General features: G+C 42.7%; 3 protein-coding genes across 4 annotated transcripts; 1 reads left to right on the top strand and 2 right to left on the bottom strand.

The window, feature by feature from the left end:
- Positions 1 to 138: 138 nt before the first annotated feature.
- LOC136426613 (small ribosomal subunit protein uS19-like) lies at positions 139 to 4424 on the bottom strand. Of its 2 annotated transcripts, none has more exons than XM_066415292.1 (4): positions 4350 to 4424; positions 3843 to 3940; positions 2143 to 2377; positions 139 to 308 (listed from the first exon to the last, which is right to left on the bottom strand). In XM_066415292.1, the coding sequence occupies exons 1-4, from the start codon at positions 4350 to 4352 to the stop codon at positions 195 to 197; spliced, it is 450 nt and encodes a 149-aa protein (XP_066271389.1). In that variant the 5' UTR covers positions 4353 to 4424; the 3' UTR covers positions 139 to 194. The 2 variants fall into 2 exon arrangements, with proteins under 2 accessions (XP_066271389.1, XP_066271390.1); XM_066415293.1 differs by lacking the exon at positions 4350 to 4424 and adding an exon at positions 4184 to 4207.
- A 2552-nt stretch (positions 4425 to 6976) lies between these two features.
- LOC136426501 (uncharacterized) lies at positions 6977 to 12647 on the top strand. The gene is made up of 3 exons (XM_066415166.1): positions 6977 to 9313; positions 9429 to 10073; positions 10283 to 12647. Exons 1-3 carry the CDS (start codon positions 8717 to 8719, stop codon positions 10550 to 10552), a joined length of 1512 nt encoding a protein of 503 aa, XP_066271263.1. The 5' UTR covers positions 6977 to 8716; the 3' UTR covers positions 10553 to 12647.
- On the bottom strand, positions 10583 to 17364 carry LOC136426581 (uncharacterized). The gene is made up of 12 exons (XM_066415250.1): positions 16881 to 17364; positions 15676 to 15903; positions 15430 to 15507; positions 15068 to 15232; positions 14590 to 14908; positions 14115 to 14400; positions 13534 to 13770; positions 13247 to 13338; positions 12884 to 12991; positions 12447 to 12646; positions 12130 to 12297; positions 10583 to 11875 (listed from the first exon to the last, which is right to left on the bottom strand). Exons 1-12 carry the CDS (start codon positions 17102 to 17104, stop codon positions 11623 to 11625), a joined length of 2358 nt encoding a protein of 785 aa, XP_066271347.1. The 5' UTR covers positions 17105 to 17364; the 3' UTR covers positions 10583 to 11622.
- Positions 17365 to 19335: the final 1971 nt, after the last annotated feature.

Here is a 19335-nt window from a genome sequence, read left to right as displayed (position 1 = left end):
AACCCCTGTCAAGGGTAACACAAATCCAATTTAGGACACGGTGAGGTTGCTAATTTGCTACAGTCCAGTTAGATACTGTACCAGTTTTACAAGCAACACTATATATCAAAAACCCAAAGAAGACAGAGAAGTTTGCAGTTTGTGATATTTCCAGTTTTTTATTGTGGGTAACTATAATAACAGCCCCATGGTGTCTACTTGAGGGGGATGAACCGCGAAGAGTGGGTGGCTCCGATACCGGGTCTGCCGTGCTTCACAGGCTTGTATGTGATGGAGAACTCACCCAGGTAGTGCCCGATCATCTCAGGCTGGAAGCAACAACAACACACAAGCATCAGTAAGACAGTAACTGTTGCTGTTTTATGATACACAGATGCATTAAAAGCAATTGCACAAATTGTATACATATCAGTTTATCCAAAAGTCAATTCAACTGGTCTTGTACAAAAACTTTAAGAAGTTAGGTATATTTCATGGCCATACATCAACTTTTAAGAATAAGTCGTCCGTAATTTGAAAATCACAATCAGCGAAACTTCTTTGTATCAACATACATGTACATGCCAAACGACAACTACTGTGCAGTGTGAATTTAAGTCAGTCCATAGAATTGAATATGTATGGCCAAACAAATAATGTTGACCTTCTCAAGCCACATATAACACACTTTTCTGACCCCCAACCAAAGAACCATCTTTTTAAGAATGTGCCCATGTGATCATCTCAGGCTGTGAACAACAACATACAGAAGTGTCAGAAAACTGTTTATGTTTTATGTTACAAATCTGTATTGAAAACAATTGCACTGACAATATATTAAGTTGACACCCAGCTATTAACTGGCTTTAAGCAACACTCAAGTGTCAGCAACTGCATGTGCATTAATTGCATATAATGATGATAATTTAGGTTAACACGGTCACCCATCTATACACCAGAACACAAACCAAGTGAATTAGTTACTCCAACTGGTCTTGGCTGAAAGTTATCTTAATATTATGGCCAAACAAAGATGAAAATAGCCATCTCTTTTTAGGGTCTTTTTTGCATGGTGCTCACAGGAAGTATTGGTAACATTTTATTGAGTTTACGAGAACTGCTGTCTAAACACGCCTATCTTTCAACGTCAGTGAAACTAGTTTTTGTACAAACGTACATATACCAGGATACAGACACAAACAACTGTGTGACTACATACTTGTGTGGCTTAGCACACTCCCAAAGTCATTTGACCCCAACCAAAGTACCAATCTTAAAGAATGTGCCCTAATTGCTAAATGCCCCAGTGTTGACTTGACGTTGCTCAGAACTAGGCAGGATCACCCCAGCTGGCTCCCTGCCCCACGTGCCGCCACATGCAGCTGCGAGGTCAGGGGTCGCCAGGGGGCTCAGCTCACAGACCAGCTGATTTCAGGACCCCTGCACTTTCATCATAGCTAAGGTCAAAGCCTACACATAAATTTTAGTACGCAGGCACCAAGAGTCAGTTTTCAGTCTCCTCGGGGTTCTTGCCTATTGAACGATCCGAAGACTTCTAGAAGACCTTTCCTTTGAAAATGTAGGCAAAATCTTGAATAGATTAGACAGTACAGAGTGAGAACCCCTGCACTTTCATCATAGCTAAGGGCAAAGGTCACTATCATATGCAGGCACCCAGGGTCCATTTTTGTACTATACAGGGTTTTTGCCTCTTGAAGACTAGAAGTGCTTTCTTGAAAAATTGGGAGAAATTTGGGATGCATGAGACAGAGCGTAGACTTTCAGATTTGGTCAACAAACAAGATGTTGATCTATTATCAAGACCCCTAGCTTGAAATGGTCAGTCCTCAACCTAATGTCAAAGATACAAAATGACGCCATCATATGAAACTTGGGACTTTGTCATACTTAATAGCTGTATAGACATGGTTTAAATTGGACTTTTGGGACACTTGATATACAGGATTGTGTGGTGAGAGTCTCTATAATCTGAAAACTTCACAGATGAGATTATCATTATGACTTTGTGTTGACCCATATCAGGGATCAGATGTGCTTCTAATCTAAGGGCTCTCCATCATAGCAAGGTCAGACAAACTTTATTGTCCTTAGTTTCTGCCTGTCTTTTCCTTAGTACAACCAAACACTGCACCATCTTCTCACCTTAACTTCCACCTGGTTGAAGGTCTTGCCGTTGTAGACAGCCACGATGCTTCCGATCATCTCAGGAACGATGACGGTGTTCCTCAAGTGGGTCTTGACGACCTCGGGCTTCTCCAGGGCGGGGCACTCCTTCTTGGCCTTGCGCAGCTTCTTAATGAGGGCGAGATGTTTCCTCTTCAGGCCGCGGGAGAACCGCCGGCGGGGACGCGCCTTCATCATCTCCATCAGCTGCTCACTGAGATTTCAGGGGACAAAAACAGGACTTAACAGAGGTGCAAACAATTGACAAAAAACACAGCAACATTGCATTTACACCTGCGCAGAAAGCTCTGGTATAACTTTATTAAACTCTAGCATATACAAGGCATGAAAAGGAAGACTTATGTCAATCTGCTTAGCATGCTAAAAGAGGGCCTGAAGGCCCTCCTACGTCAAAAAAGAAACTCTTAAGAGCTAAGGGAGCTTGCAAGATGCAAGACACAGTGGAGGAAGATGAAGAAAGACTGAATGCAGCTTCGAGACATTTCAACAACTGTACTTACCAGTGATGATGATGACAATGTGTATTACATCTTTGAGATGACACTTAATAAGCCGGTTCATAATTATTTTTTTTTTCGCATGTGCTATCCAGTTTTGTTTGTTTGTGTCTCATAGGCCTTAATCTGACATTCACAAACACAATGTTTCACACTGCACACGTGCCCAATTTCAACTAAACTGTAAAAAGGTTATTTCCATGGTCACACTTATGATGTTGACCCAAAATCGGTGGTGCTGCACAGGGAAACGACCTACCGACAATAGATGTCGGCCATTTTATGCAAATTAGCGATTTTGCGACAGACCGGAAAATGGCGTCCGAACTGGCCCATTCCAACTTCCCGCCAAACTTTACCTCCAATTAGACAAAATTTCTTTTCAGACATGCGGTCTAAGTTATTTTGCATACAAAAACGTCAGAGCAAGGCGCCAGTTCTTGTCGGGGGAAGTTTGGTTGAAGATTGGCGGAGAAGAAAGTAACAGAAAGTAACGGTCGCTGTTTTCTGTATGCATGATATGTCCTAACTTTGAAATGATATAGAATAACTTCTCTCCATGCTACCCTGTCAGAATTTATATCAAATTGTAGGGACATTTGTCATAAAGATGATGGTGAAAACTGCAGGGCCGTAGCATTTAGAGAAAGCTCAGCACACGTCCGCGAGTGGTAATACATTTAGATTTGAAGTTCTGATGTGACCTCGCGTGGTTCTCGTGCGATCTCGCCCTGTTTTGCGAGTTTCGCGAGATCTCGTGTGATTTTGCGACAAAAAGCCGAATGACGGCCCGAAGCTGCCGGCGAGCTTACTTTTAGATGGAAATTTCACATATATATTTAAATATATATTATTGTGAGCTGCCGCGAGCAAATGCGACATAGGCGCCATTGTTAATGTTTCCCTGTGTGCTGTTGCATAGGTACATATAATACATATGCACACTCACACAGTTTGAACAATTTTCTTCATACTCAAATGCTGAAAAATGTTGACATCAATGTCATCATCACATGAAATTAGCCAAATCTAACCAACACATGGCAGCATAACATCCCAACCCACATGTACATGTTTCAAGGTGCGTGGTATGTTGACAACGCATTAGCCGATCAAAACACTTCATAATATTTCCTAGCTTTAGTCTTGTACAGTCCTTACCTGGACATGTCCAGAAGCTGGTCCAGGTCCACACCGCGGTAGGTGTACTTCCTGAAGGTACGCTTCTTCTTCAGAGCGGCTTGTTCTGCGGCGTCCGCCTAGTATGGTAGGAGTGGGGAGGGGGGCACGGAAACAGGTCAGTATGAAACTGTATGCTATAAAGTTGACACCACAAATATATGATTTTCCAAAAATCCATGTGAATGATTAAATTCCTTTTATTTTCAAATCTGCCTACCATATAATAAACATATCTGAGCAACCAACATACATGACGTCGATAACAGACGAAACGTGTAAAAACACTGATAAGTTCCGGACACATTACCACAGAAACGAACCATTTTTCAAGGCAAACTGAGACAATCAACGACAAAATATCACAGCAGTATGATAGTTCATATTCTTCTCTTTTATCTGAGAACTTAAGATGGTGACAAAAGTTGCTAAAAGCCGCCGATGGGAGACGATTTCTAAGCTATCCCAAATCTAAAGTGTAAAACCCACCATTTTGACAGGATTCGAGTCGAAAAGAAAGAGCCCGGATGTTGAGCCCAATACGCATGTGCGGTGACATTTTCTAACCCTTATCTGTACAGTCCACTAAAAATCAGGGGTGACAAATATAGATTGCTGAATAACATTCTACAAAATCAATTACTATTAATTATTTCTTCTATTCGTCTTAAAACATTTGTTTTATCTCTGTGATGAGTTACAAAGACATAGATTGTCGCTGATAAGATTTACAAACTGAAAGTGATACGAAAAAGAAGGTCAAGAAAGTGGACTCGCCCAAAGCTAATAAGCTGATTGAAAAGTTGTCGATTTCCCAAACGTCCTGCCGGGTTATGTTCGGCCTGACCTGTTCCTAGCCGGGTTAACTCTGATATTGGGTGTCGTTCGTGTTTGTGTTTCGCTCGCCGATGACATCTACTCCGTGTGTGGAGCCCGGCATGTGTCTATTTGGCGGGGAGGAATGCTGTTAGGTCCCGACCGGTGGTGGTTGGTCCCGCAAGGTATCCTCCTTGGGTCCCCTCGTCGACAATCTGCGAATCGTTGTGTCGATCTTATCGTTGCTGCTAGTGACAACATCATGAAGGGACCGTTTTCAAACCTGGCGAGTTGAGTGAAGGAACAAGGGAGTTGTGGAAAGAAACAACGCACACTTCCTATGCTACACGAAACCTGGAAACAGCTGTGCTCGTATGTTAGATTCTGTGACACCAGATCTTTCGATCTGTCGTTTTAGCGTTGGGATCATAATTTGTTTGAAACCTGAATGTCTTGAATATTGACTTCCTCTACAAGCTTTTGCCAACATTTTGTTTCTTCATTTGTAAACTCAAGAAGAAGAGAGCATCCTCTTTATAACCTATGCACCATAATTCGAAAGCTGGACTTTCTTCGTGCGCTACAAAGTGACAGCACACACTTGTGGCTGGATTAGACTACTGGATGCAGTAAGATAACAATAATACTGAAGACAACTAAACTGGCTGAACTGGGCACTCCGTAGCTACCATAGCTAGAGAGTTGGTGTTTAAATAGATGAAGGAAAGACAGAGTGTCTCAGTCGTGGAGGATTCACGTTTGTTGCACACTGAGAGGACGTAACGTCGAGCCCCAGGTGTAGCCTGTAGGACTGAAGATGGATCTTTGCGGATGTTTGGGAGGCGACAAGGCCATCCAGGTGCTCATCCACCTGCTGGACAACACCAAGATGGTCCTAACGAGGGAACGAGACAGTGTCAAGGTCAGTGTTCCGTCTGTTTTGTTCAGACATTTTCAGAAAAGGACAAGAAATAGCCATGCCTTTAAGTATCAGACTTTCCAACCGATGATTGATGTGTTTAAAAATTCATATTTTCCTAGAACGATCGTAGAGTGGAACTCATTACAACCAAGTACAGTGGAAGCATCCTCATTAGATACATGTAGCTTTAAACAATGCATTGCATGCAGTTAGATATGCGAAGGTTAGATGTGACAGGTTGTTCGGTGTAATATAACCAGCTGCTGCCGCGCCGTGTGCCTGCGAATGGCGGTTATACCGGCTATATAGATACAGATACAGTTACCTAGCTGTCACAGTGCTTCTTTTGCCTACAGTCTTATACATTAGCCTCTGTACAATGTTGCACATGTTTGTATATGGTCTCCAATGTTGGGTCTAATGTAATTAAAACTGCAAGCAAGAGAAGCTCCGAAACAGTCGGTCGCCACTGCTAGCCTTTACTAAAAGTAAAACTCACATTATCATCAGATGATGCTGTATTGAGTTTAGGTGAAGGCTATATACTTTTTACAGAGTAGGGCCACATATATTTAGCACATACATACTATCTGTCAGATCCTATCTATTACAATAACTGACATGTTTCAGTTTAAATTGAGGCAATACACATGTAGCTCTGTTATACCTACTTCTATACTATTGGCTCCAATGGTGGATGGATGGATGCATTTAGACTTAGAGGCAGGCTAAGTACTTAAGTAGGAAAAACCCTGCCCTTAATTGTACGTCTACGCCCTTTCCATCATTACAATGATACCTAATTTGAAGTTGACCGTTATCGTGTATTGTACACTATGAGAAAGCCTTTAGAAGTTCTGTTCTGTTAATAATTGTGCACTATGGAAAAGGAAGGGCCTGGCGTTTGATAACATTGTGTACACTGTGAAGAGTAAACAAAGGTCCCTTTCCTGCATACTTTTTTGTACAGGCCTTTTTTTCAAAACACCGAGTTCTCTTTCATACTTGTATTTGATTTGAATTATAGATTCTTTTCAAGGGCTGACTCACTGAATATCTGGCAAACCCCCTTTTCTTACTGTACTTAGTTTAAAAGTGATCTATAAGTGCCATACTAAATCTGGATTGTGATTAGTCATCACACGATTAACCCTTTTCCTGCTGCTTGACACAATATTAATGATCAATACGAATTTGGTTCCAAAGAGCTACCTAAGCACGCTGAAGGTTAATTTGGCAGTTTCCGTCTTGCTATTGATGTATGTAGAACATCAGAAATATCCGAAAACGGCATGTGATCTGATGAACACTGCAGCACTGACAGGGGACTGCTAGTGCTATGTGGGCTGGGTAGTATTTATGTTTTCTGCCTGCCTTAAAGATGCTCTATGTAGGATTGGTGCGCTAAAACGTAAAACAAAAAGTCAAGTTTCCAGCTATATTTTTGCACAGTTAGATGAATAAACCCTACCATGTTACATATCACCAGTCAGGAAGAGGCAGTTGGGCGATATTTCGCCATGCGAGCGCGTTTGAAAGCTGGGGACTTTGTTGTTGCTGCACGCGCGCGCGGGGCGTCCGCCATCTTTGTTCAAATTTCCGGATATATCCGATTACGTCCGAGTTTGCCCGAACCTGTCCGGAGATTAGTCACGTGGTCTACCGTGACCTTTCACCCGTTCTATTTTTACCGTGGCGCGGGATCTCCGATTTTGCCGGCTGTTTACTTGTTTTCGTCTTGGTTTTCGTGATCGCCTGCCTTCGATTTATTTGTGAAGATGGACAGACGGCCCAAACGACGAGCAGCCAACGCAGCACGGGAGAAGTTCCAAGCATTATCAGAGTCAGAAAATGACGAGGTAACACATGTCTGATCATTTACTTTACTACGGTTTACTTTTACTAGTAGTTTTAGGGCATAAAGTTCGATATTGTTGTTGTTTCTTCGGCTACATTGGATCATATGGACCTTGAAAACGTTCGGTCAAACGTCCGTTTTTCATCGAGGCCAAACAATATAGAACAAATATATTATCTGATGTTTCCGTCTTCCTCGTGTACAATCTTATTTTTCTTACCACAATGTTGGTCTGGCTACATCTGGTTCCTATCTAATACGTCAAGCCTACGTAGTCTAACCTAACTGTTACACGTAAACAAGCGGATTCCTTTGCTATTGTTGAAAGAAAGGTGCTAAATGTAACAGCTGATTGCAAACGTACTTTATTTCACTTTTTCTGCTTCTGTGTCCCAATTCAACGTTTGGAAATTACATTCCTGAATGTGTAGATCACTAAACATCTGTTGAGAAAATGGAAAGTTTACATCCAATGTTACCGTCCGCTCGTTTTGTAACGTGAACCAAGGACGCGTGAACGAGCGCATTCCTTTGCTATTTTGAATTTGAAAGGAAGCAAAGGTGCTAATTGAAACAACTATGGCCGATTCTGCAAGCGTAATATGTATTTTTCATCTTTCTTCTACTGTGTCCCAAACCAACGTATGGAAAATACAATTTCAGACTAATTAAATATCTCTTGAGAAAAATTGAAAACTAGAAATTGGCCAAATAGAGTGAAGAGTATGCTAAGAGAGTCGGCTACGGAGAGAGCGTCCAATCTGCCATCCTAGGAGCCTGCAAGTGAAAGCCTGGCAAATATTCTCTCTATAGCCGGTGGTTATTTCGGTAGAGGATATCGGTTGACGGTGTTTCTGAGAAATTACGGTGGGCTAATCTGTATGTAACTTTTGTGGCAAGTATGTCATCACGAGCGAAAGTATATGTACGCTATGTTACATAAGCAGGGCATTTGTCGTCGAGATGTCAATCACATTCCTCTACTACCGAAAGAAAGCTGGAAAACGTGTCTAGGTTGCATAAAAACGATATGATGCATTGTGTTCCTTTATCCAGGGTTCTAGTGATGTGGTGCCTAACGGTAGCGGTGGTTTTGTGGTGCGTGACAGCGACGATGGTGATGATGTGGTGCACGGAGGACTGTTCCAGCGATGGAGGGGGGAACGCCTAGCAACGAGTAATGCCCCCTCTAACCTGAGTCATGACGGTCGGCTGGACCCGGCACGATCACCTGATCGAGCAGAACTAGTACAACGGCTGATGAGTGACGTGACCGCGGACATGTCTTTCAGCAACAGCTCTTCCTCCAGCTCCGACTCCGACATGTCAGAGCATGAGGTTAGTGGGGGTCGTCCTGTTGGACAGGGGGCAGAGGGGGCAACCCCAACTGTCATCGGACCTGTTCAAGCACCTGTCGTGACACCCACTCCAACAGCCAGGCGCACCTACAGAAGGCGGAACACTTCAGTTGGACAGGGGGCAGAGGGGGCAACCCCAACTGTCACCGGACCTGTTCAAGCACCTGTCGTGACACCCACTCCAACAGCCAGGCGCACCTACAGAAGGCGGAACACTTCAGTTGGACAGGGGGCAACCCCAACTGTCACCGGACCTGTTCAAGCACCTGTCGTGACACCCACTCCAACAGCCAGGCGCACCTACAGAAGGCGGAACACTTCAGTTGGACAGGGGGCAGAGGGGGCAACCCCAACTGTCACCGGACCTGTTCAAGCACCTGTCGTGACACCCACTCCAAGAGCCAGGCGCAACAACAGAAGGCGGAACACTCCTATCATGAGGCAACAGGACAGGGAGAGGATCGAGCAAATACGATCAAGACGGAATGAAAACGCGAAGGTAACTTTGGCTACAATACTTAGTAATTGGATACATAATAACCCTGAATAGATAAATTCATGATATACACATTACTTTGCGATCAGCGTTGTAAAGTTTCCTTTTTTTATCTAAGGTGAAGATAGACAGGATGACGGAAGCTCAGGCCAAGTACGTTTTGTACAAGGTCCTGGAGCGACAGCCAGGCCTGATACTAGACATCACTGTCATCATAGAAAGCAGTGGAGGTGACCAAGACGGCGTCGGTGCAGGTGTCGTCGGTGCAGGTGGCGCTGCGGGTGTCGTCGGTGCAGGTGGCGCTGCGGGTGTCGTCGGTGCAGGTGGCGCTGCGGGTGTCGTCGGTGCAGGTGGCGCTGCGGGTGTCGTCGGTGCAGGTGGCGCTGCGGGTGTCGTCGGTGCAGGTGGCGCTGCGGGTGTCGTCGGTGCAGGTGGCGCTGCGGGTGTCGTCGGTGCAGGTGGCGCTGCGGGTGTCGTCGGTGCAGGTGGTGCTGCGGGTGTAGTCGATGGAGGTGGCGCTGCGGGTGTCGTCGGTGCAGGTGGTGCTGCGGGTGTAGTCGATGGAGGTGTCGCTGCGGGTGGCGTCGGTGCAGGTGGCGCTGCGGGTGCGGTCGGTGCAGGTGGCGGCGGGGCAGGTGGCGGCGGTGACGTCAACGCCGTACCCCCCGAGTGGTGTACCTGTGGCCGCTGCCAGGACATGCCGTCCGACGTGGAAAAGGTGTGCTGTGGGGGTGGACGCGACAGCTGCACTTCAGAATTACCTGTAAGCCATCAAGTCTGTTTATCCACAAGTTTTGATCGTACATGTACCCATATTCATTTTCTTTTTAACAAGAAACATGCGGATGGGATCTGATAACGAGGTTTTGCTACGATGTACAAGTAGAATACCATCTCTATTCAATACTATCTCTCTAAGAATAGCTCTCCAAGTATTTCATTGCTTATCAGTCATTTACTTTCTTCTTTCAGGACATCGATCTGCATATCCTTGACCCTGGGATACTTACACTAGCAAGGCTATACAGAAACGATGTGTTTGCACTTGAGGACAGTCAAGAGCCAGGGCAAGACAACAAGGAATACAGACATGCTGCATACAGACAGTTCATCTTATGGCAGCATGGGAGCCTGGGGGCAGGGAACAGAAGGGTCATCCCTAGTTGCTGTGTGTGCAAAATCAGGCGACGGTTCCCTGACCCCCATGGCCAGTACATAGGCTTCCGTCCAAGTAGAATATAAACGTGAAGTAGAAGTAGTTGTACATAGTAGCAGTGTTCGTATCTAGTATATTTGAACATGTTTCCGAGTGGAATCTTGACTGTATACACCATACAAGTATCTTATGAAGTTTATACAAAGTTCTAGTTCCACATAGTAGCAGTGGTAGTGTCCAGTATATTTGAACTGGAGTCTTGACTCTAACTATACTGCATACAAGTATCTTATGAAGTTTATACAAAGTTCTAGTTCCACATAGTAGCAGTGGTAGTATCCAGTATATATGAACTGGAGTCTTGACTCTAACTATACTGCATACAAGTATCTTATGAAGTTTATACAAAGTTCTAGTTCTACATAGTAGCAGTGGTAGTATCCAGTATATTTGAACTGGAGTCTTGACTCTAACTATACTGCATACAAGTATCTTATGAAGTTTATACAAAGTTCTAGTTCTACATAGTAGCAGTAGTTTTCAATAGTAGCAGTTGTAATATCCAGTATGTTTACACAAAGTTTATATAAAAAGTAATTACATTTGCTGTTCAAACAAAACATGATTTTTATACTGTATAATACCAGTCGTTACAGCCAACTGCTCATTACTGAGCAGAATGTAAACATGAACTAGTACTTTGCTAAATAGAATATAAACGTGTGATAGAAGTAGTTTCAAATAGTAGCAGTGTTAGTATATCCAGTATATTTGAACATGTTGCTGAGAGGAGTCTTGACTCTAACTATGCAGCATACAAGTATCTCATGAAGTTTATACAAATACATTTGCTGTTCAAACAGGATTTTCATACTGTATACTGTACTTTAAGTATAATTTCAGTTGGACAGGGGGCAGAGGGGGCAACATAACAAACCATAAAACATAATAACATGCATGGTAAAACATCTCGCAGATGAAATACAACGCTTAATCAAAAAGAAAAATAATCAAAATGCATTCCAAATATTGTATGGAAGCCTGTCTGATCACCCAAGTTATCATCCGGTCTGGAACACCGGCATCAAACACCAGTATCAAACACTTATAAAACATCATCCCAGTCCAGGTATGACATAAATAAGATCATTACACACTATTCCTGCAATATCCTTGACCTGTGCTGCTCGACAAGCTGAGCTGTTGGTGGTGGAGGGTGCTTTGGAAGTGGACCCCGCCTCCTTGGGTCGTTCTCGGACATTGGCTGCGTTCGGCTCATGCCTCTGCCTGAGTCGATCCTCTCCGCTACAATCCTGCTTTGCAGCTCTGGGATGTAGCTGTAGTCCTTGGGCACTTTAACGTTGTAATAGGTCCACCTGTCCGACTTCTTCTGGAAGGACCTATGCTGCCTAAAGGTATAAAGTAGTAACAGTAGATTTCAGTTACCTTCAAGTCCACTTCAAAGAGTGTTCAAAAACCTAGTTAAATAACTTATAGATAACTCATGTAGACACAAACATGTACATTCTCTGCATATTGAAATCAGACAAAAATGTAAGTCTACAATAGACTTCTGTTAGGAATAGTCTGTAAGTGGGAGTATAAATAGAGGTGTGAAAGTGCAATTAAAAGTCAGATAAGGAGAGAAAACACATCCACATACATCACTTCTCCATCACGCTTCCTCTTTGCCACCGGCCGGTCTTTGTGTCTGTTGTAGTCGATGGCTGCCAACAGACAGCGCGCCCCATACACATCCGGACTGAAGGCGAACCTCTTCGAGGCATACATCAAAATGTGATTCTGGAAACTTTCCAGATGAGATGTCAGCCTAGAACAAAGCAGCAAATGAAAATGATTTTCTTTGCAAAGCAAACATTTGCCCCAGAAAACACTTGATAAGAATACATGACTTTCCCTTTCTATGACAAAAAAGGCATATTTATCAAAACCTGTATCTAAATATGTCATCAGACCCACCTGAAACGCAGAAACTTGTGGGCTGTCTTCAGCCATCTCTTGTTGAGGATGATGGCTGCCAGCTTCTGGTGGGGTGCAGAGCCAGAGACAAGCCAGGTTGTGGTCCTGACCTCGGTCTCACTGATGGGGTCGTGATAACACCCACCCAGGGTCCATGTGTGCTTATTGCAGACATGGTTCAACACACCTGCCCACATTGCCTGGTGACAAGAAGCTCATATTTTACTACTTGTTACACTGAAGAAGGTCCCCTCAAAACATAAACACAATTCAATCATGAACAGTCAATTAACATTTGGAAACAATGAAGTTATCTACCACACTTTAGATAGGTCCCCAGGGTGGTCATCTTAGACAAGTTTGACTGTAGTTATCTATTCAACAGATGGCAAGATATAAAATGTTTTCTGTTCAAAGAGTTAAAACTCAAAACTCACCAAAAATACTTCAAAGTCCCTCCCAGATTTCTGGCAGCAGTACCAGAAGTGGTTAACTATGTGGCTAGCCCACTTCTTCAGCTCAGTGCAGCCCTTCTCTTGGCCAGCCTAATTCAATAAAAAGAGAGAAAAACAGTGTGCTGTAATTGCATGTCTTGTTGTCTCATTCACTCTTAGTAAGAATACCTCCAGCAAGTCCATTGTGCCTCATTCAATACAACAGTCATGTCGCTGCACTTCTGCGTACTCTTGTGCCACAGGACACAAACAGAAGTAAATAGAAGGATGTAATATTGCTTCTGAAATGTTGATCATGCCATTGCTACTGCATGTGAGTGAAAAGGATCACAAATAAAAACTTACTGCCACAATCTTCTTCAAGATGTTCTTGGCACCATGCCAAACATCGAGAGAGTGGAAGATCCCTTTCCTCCCATACTCTCCTGTGTCAGGACCTGTTTATGAGAAAGATTGTATTTTGATTGTTTAATGTCCTGTCTGCAAATGACTGTTATCACAGATACATATCAAAATTCAGTTAATAACTGTCACGGTTGTCATAGCCATAGTTTTGTCATTGCACGCAAACATAAGACAGAAAAGTGACATCATGCAACAGAAAAATACATCAAAAGTCCCACTGTACTTACGCATTAAGACACTGATCTGGGGGTGTGCATCAGTGCACACCTCCTTCACAGGGACACGTTCTGCCTCCATTTTCCCCATCATTTTCTGGAAGGCTGCCTTCTCTGTCCTGGCAGATACCCTCTGTGTCTCGCGCTTGTCAACCACCTCCACTGACACAATCGCCTTAGTGTCATTGTCCATGGTTGTGTATGTACAATACTGGGCGCAGTGTCCAGGGGAATCCATACGCCCATCTCCTGTGTAGAATAGGAGCAATGTTGTTTAGCCATTATCATTCAACGAATCTATTTTAATATTACATGTCTTGAATGCTATGCATGAGGGAATTAATAGGATAGATTTGCATAAACACATTAAAAAGAATAGCCACGAGGCAAGTGATATTCCTGTCATAGTCATAAGTAAAGCTAATGTGGACTGGAGGAACCCATGACAGCCCAATTTCAGGTACAAAATAATAATAATTACCAGAATTGCAACAAAACAAAGACAACAATCAGCATAAACACAGCATAGAAATAATGATGGCTTATATATAATTTTTCAGATGATGGTCTTACTATCAAAATAAGTAACATACCCAGTAGAACAACGTTGTCCCTTCTCTTCAAGTCACGTAAGATGTTGTTGTTCTCTTCTTCCCAGTACTTTTGTATGGCAGGCACACAGTACTGTTTCTGTATGGCATAGAATGTCGACGGGCCAACACACCCCATGTTCATGAACTTGAACATGAGGTTTACCTTGCTGTAGTTGTTACCCGACAACAGGATGTTTGATGCCAGCATGAAGTCCCCTCCTTGCATCGAGTACTTGAATCTGGGCTGGGAGCACCATTTCTCCTGAGGATGGCCTTCTGCACATTTCTGAGTGACAAGACAATAGGACATGTAATGACGTGTTTAACACCTCATCTAAGTTGGAATACAGCTAAACCCCAAAAGACCGATGCTGGGGAAACAGACAACACATTATGAGCTATTAGTAAGATCATGCTGACAAGTTGAACAAAGACTACATAAGTAAATATGTATGTCTATAAACAACAGACTTACCCATGTCAGGATGATCCCACTTCCCACTGACTTTGTTGTTGGCTCTGGAGTGACTTCGCTGGAACATCCTTTTTCCTTGCATATGTTGTACGGTAACCTTAGGAACCGCACAAGTGCAAGCAGACACTCTGTGTAGACGATGCTACACTTCATGCCCACAAGGTCCTTTGGCTCTTTTATCTGAAGTTGTTCTGGCGTCTCAAACTGGAAGTCTTCTGTTGTTCCCTCTGCCACTGACTGGTCATGCGCAAAGACTTCCTCCTCAGGAGTAATGATGGGAAGTGTCCTCATATCTTCATTCAACTTTCTGTATGAAGACCTACAACACATTGGATAGAAGTAAGATATTTTGAAGAAGTCTTTGGCTTGAAAACGAAATAATCATCCATGGCAGAACTTATGATGGGAATTAAGAAAGGACGTAAATATAGAAAAAAAGTGATACACGCTCAGGACACTATGATAACTCAGAACACACCTTAGTCTCACCGGGGGAACCCACTCAGGATCACACTCCTCCCAGTCATCATCTTCCTCACTCCAGTCCTCATCTTCACCTTCTCTCAGTTCCCCAGCGTCACTTATCATCTCATCTTCATCTATCCATTCCCCACGTTCTTCATCATAGTACTCCACAGATATCCTTGAGGAAACATGACAAATACATGTTCAAATATAAACTTGAAAACAAAATCACATGTCATGCGTTCCAAGTATGCATCAGTGTGGAGGCTTCAACAATTTGAACAAATCACACATCGAAAAGACAAAGAACAAATAAGGGGAATGAGGAAGGAAAATTAGTACAATAATAGCAAAAGGGTAATAAAGAATTCTTACCGACTGTTTTCTAAGGCATTCATATCAGAGTCATCCACATCATCCTCATCTGTTTCTGACAGCCACCGAAACTCACCCCTGCAACAAAGATGTATCATGGTCACGATGAGTGCTGACTTAGCAGAGATACATGTATTGTTCTCCCACCTTATATACAGCACTATCAGTCTGCTATGGTTTACACACATATGTCACAATAACATCAAGCAAATTTATTCCATATGAAATACTTTTCTGAATACTTACAGAACAGAAGTAGTTCTGTCATGTTCGGAGTCTGAAGCAACACTTGACAGATGACCAGCATTGAGGTCAGGTGGCTGTAATACTGTCTGTGGGCTGGATATCATTGCCTGGTGAGTTGGGGTTTGTGGTGTGGACTGTGGGCTGTGAGGTGGGCTTGGTGTCTTTGCTGGGCCTGGGGGGCTGTGAGGTGACCTGGGCTTGTCCTCGTTGTTATTGTGCTTGTTATAGCTGTAAGAAAAAATAGTGACTGAAAGTTATCAGATGGAAATTGAGTAACACTATTAATATTATACCCGGATTAGGCACTGGTTATAAGATTACAACTCTCTACCATTTTGTATGTACAACATTTACATCTTTGAAGCACAGGGAAACTTTTTCTATAAACTTTTCTCTATTCTAAGGTGAAGCAAAACATTCAGAAACTTCCACATATTCTTCCATGGCACCTACATATATTGCTGCACAGCACCATTATATAGCTTGCCACTTTCAATATTAAATGAAAAAAATTTTGTATATACATGTCAGAAATTCTGAACTTTTAATCAAAGTACACATACACACAGATTTGGTGCCACATGGTAAATTACCGAGAGATAACAGAAAAAAATACCCACTACAGTCTAGTAATATATTGCACAATTTTTGAATAAATGTGCATAAAATTTCATCGGGTGTCATGTAGAGTTCATGTAAATATAAATACAAATAAACATCGAGGAAATCCAGGCGAGTTGTGAACCATGCACGGTTCGGTCGTCGTCACAACAGAGTAACAAACAGCGCGCTCAAAATGGTTGACATTTAGAATGACAAAGGCCGCATGTCTCATGTGCACGCCTCGAAAACCCTTTGATTCTTACCCATCCCATTGCCACAAAAATGCATTTCTACATCTAGCTATAACATACGACGGTACAAACTGAAATTGATCAAACTTGTGTAGTAGGATTTACTGGGTAAAGAACGCATAATTTACCATGCACCGCTGACTCATTTTGGTGTAAGTGCGGTGCAGAGGGGCGCCCGTCTTGTTTACGTATTTATCTGGCCTCCGGGAAAGAGACATATACGAAAATAAAATCTAGGCAAATCACTTTCGACATAAACGAGAAGTCGAGGTTGATCGGTGCAACTCATAGCGTAAATTGAACGAATGCACATGTGTAAAATATGACTGTATAAATACAAACTCCACAAACCTGTCGATCAGTAGACGAGCAACAGCACAGTCTGTCCAAACTTCCTTTGTCTTCTCCTTGAGCATTTCCCTTATGTTCTTCCAGTCTTGATACGACTCGAGCAGGAGGATACGCGTTTTTCCTCTTGCTTGCCTCTTCCTTTTCGTGGTGGAATCAGTCTGCTTACTGCGACGCTTTCGCTTCGGGCCAGCACCATCGTCCTCACTCCCGCATGGGTCCGCCATTTTGTTTCAGAGACTCGGCGGATCATGACGTCACGCAAGATCCCCGAAGATTCCCGACCGAAAACCGTTTCTTTTTGAGTTTTGAAGCTGTCTACTTCCGGGTGGTGTCGCGGAAAGAGCGCACCTCGAGCGGACTGTTTGTTATCCGTTATTATACGTTAGAAATATGAAATGATGACAGAAGTATGTTGAAAAGTGATAGTAAATGAGAATTACATCAAGATATCTGTTATATATCTGATATTCACAATATTCAAAATTTTGGCGCTCAATCCTACATAGAGCATCTTTAATAAATAGGATGATTCCCTGCTTTGCACGGTATTCAAAAGCCTGTCTGGTCCTGAAAAAGAAGGCGGTTCAAAGCACTATCACAATCACTGGCAGTCTAGCAGGACTTTTTGCATGCCGTGACCCACGCCAGAGTCAACACACCCTTCCACAACTCTCCCAAAATCAACTTTACAAACAGACGCAGCGTCCACGGGATATTTCCTCTACAAATTAGGACCAGGTTTATCTTAGGGAAGGGAAAGTATAGTGATAATTCATGGGTTTATACTGGAAAGGCCCTGGCATGTTGGCTGTAAGAGGGTCTGCATGCTCTTTTCCGTAAAGCGTAGGCAGCCTATTTTTATTTCCCATAATTTGTAGAGAAAGCAGTCTTAGTCATTCGTAGCAAGACGACCAAATTTTACATAATTTGCCTTCCTTGATTTTTGCGTAATGCGTAGGGGGTTCTTCTGAATTCATGTAAAGCCTTGTCGGGACCCCCCCATGCAGACCCTCCTAAAAGGGTGGGGTGTCTGACCTTGTTGTGTCATGGAAGGCACCAGTTTTGCATTAAGCAGAATTCCTGCCCAAACAATGTGGTAACAAAGGAGCTCAGGTAACAGGTACTTATAGGGGAGGGCGTGAGACATGGGAGTGATACTGGATTGGACAGGGAGGAGCAAAATGTCTTATTTAAAGTCAGGGAATGGTTGTGATTGTCTATCTTCTGGGTCTGAATACTTTTCCAGTCATGCTTGCATTGACAACTGAAATTGTGCAATAAAAAAGGTTGTCTAGTTCTTTTAGTGGTTTCAACTTTCGGTTAGGCCAATGTTTCAAAATGATTGTCATCATTTCATCCCCTAAAAACACATTGTTGTAGGTCAATTGATATCAAGTTTCAAAGTGTGTATACCAATATAGCATTACTAGATCTACCTACAAGTAGTACAATTGAAAGGTAGATCACCAATTTGATATATTCAGTAAAACATGTTGTTCAAACCGGTAGAAGCCTTGATTGCTACATATGAAATTCACAACAAGCTTGAGTTGAGCTCGAGTCTCAAATCATCCTCTGTTTATATAAACTTTAAATAAAGACAATTCAAACTCTACAGCTTGAAATGTCTGGAATTAAGTCTCTGAATTTTATCCAGTTGTAGGGTTTGAATTGTCTTTATATATTGTTTACCTGGATGTCTAACCTTCATAAACACTTGTAACCTCTGTTTATAATATGGTCGCCTGAAACAGATCTGGTTGCCCTAAAATGTTGAGCAAACCTCTACTTCAAACAAGTTGCACGCACCACAGGTGTTATAGCCAGACAGGTCCAGCCAGGAGCTCCCTCGGGCTTCGGCGACTACCTAGCGCAATTTTGCCGTGGCCAAATCCCCCATAAATGGGGAAAATTGGTCAGCTGTTCATGGGGACATAAGCCTGTTATCCAGACCCTCAGGACAGTAGATAACAAGATCATATTGTCCCATAATGTAGGGTAATGGGGCTGCATTGTGATATAGACTGTATAGCTAGCTTGTAAAGGAAGGTCATGTTTTCAAAATTCAATCAATCAAAAATGGTTTATTCATCAACAAAATTTTGTATGTTGACTGAATTTCGCCTATTGTGGCATACATTTGTACATCATACAAATCATACATATTCACGAAACTATTGCATTTATCATATAATCCAGTTGTCGGTATTATCTTTATAAAACACCGTTCTAAGTTGAAACAAGGAGGCTGAATGGCGTTGTTGAATTGAAATTGTAAGACCTGATGTTCTATGACCCTTTTAAGATTACTGATTGACTATGTAAAAAGACTTCTATGCTATTAGATAACATATTGTGACAAGTGTTTTTGATAAAACCAAACAAACAACTAAACAAACAGACAAATGCCCTGACACTCTTGTTTTGTGACCCTTTTACTAGTTTTAGAATTACT

The sequence above is a fragment of the Branchiostoma lanceolatum genome, chromosome 2 (genome assembly GCF_035083965.1).
Source record: "Branchiostoma lanceolatum isolate klBraLanc5 chromosome 2, klBraLanc5.hap2, whole genome shotgun sequence".
NCBI lineage: Eukaryota > Metazoa > Chordata > Leptocardii > Amphioxiformes > Branchiostomatidae > Branchiostoma > Branchiostoma lanceolatum.
The sequence above is the reverse complement of the archived record's forward strand: the minus strand, read 5'-3'. Positions and strand labels throughout refer to the sequence as shown.

Coding starts and splice junctions, on each gene's coding strand:
- LOC136426613 (XM_066415292.1), bottom strand. Junction 2,378..3,842: donor CAGCTTCTGGACATGTCCAG/GTAAGGACTGTA, acceptor CTGAAATCTCAG/TGAGCAGCTGATGGAGATGA. Junction 309..2,142: donor TCAACCAGGTGGAAGTTAAG/GTGAGAAGATGG, acceptor TGTTGCTTCCAG/CCTGAGATGATCGGGCACTA.
- LOC136426501 (XM_066415166.1), top strand. CDS start 8,717: ATGAGTGACGTGACCGCGGACATGTCTTTCAGCAACAGCTCTTCCTCC. Junction 9,314..9,428: donor GACGGAATGAAAACGCGAAG/GTAACTTTGGCT, acceptor TTTTTATCTAAG/GTGAAGATAGACAGGATGAC. Junction 10,074..10,282: donor GCTGCACTTCAGAATTACCT/GTAAGCCATCAA, acceptor TTCTTCTTTCAG/GACATCGATCTGCATATCCT.
- LOC136426581 (XM_066415250.1), bottom strand. CDS start 17,104: ATGGCGGACCCATGCGGGAGTGAGGACGATGGTGCTGGCCCGAAGCGA. Junction 12,992..13,246: donor TCTTGAAGAAGATTGTGGCA/GTAAGTTTTTAT, acceptor TTATTGAATTAG/GCTGGCCAAGAGAAGGGCTG. Junction 12,647..12,883: donor GGGACTTTGAAGTATTTTTG/GTGAGTTTTGAG, acceptor TCTTGTCACCAG/GCAATGTGGGCAGGTGTGTT.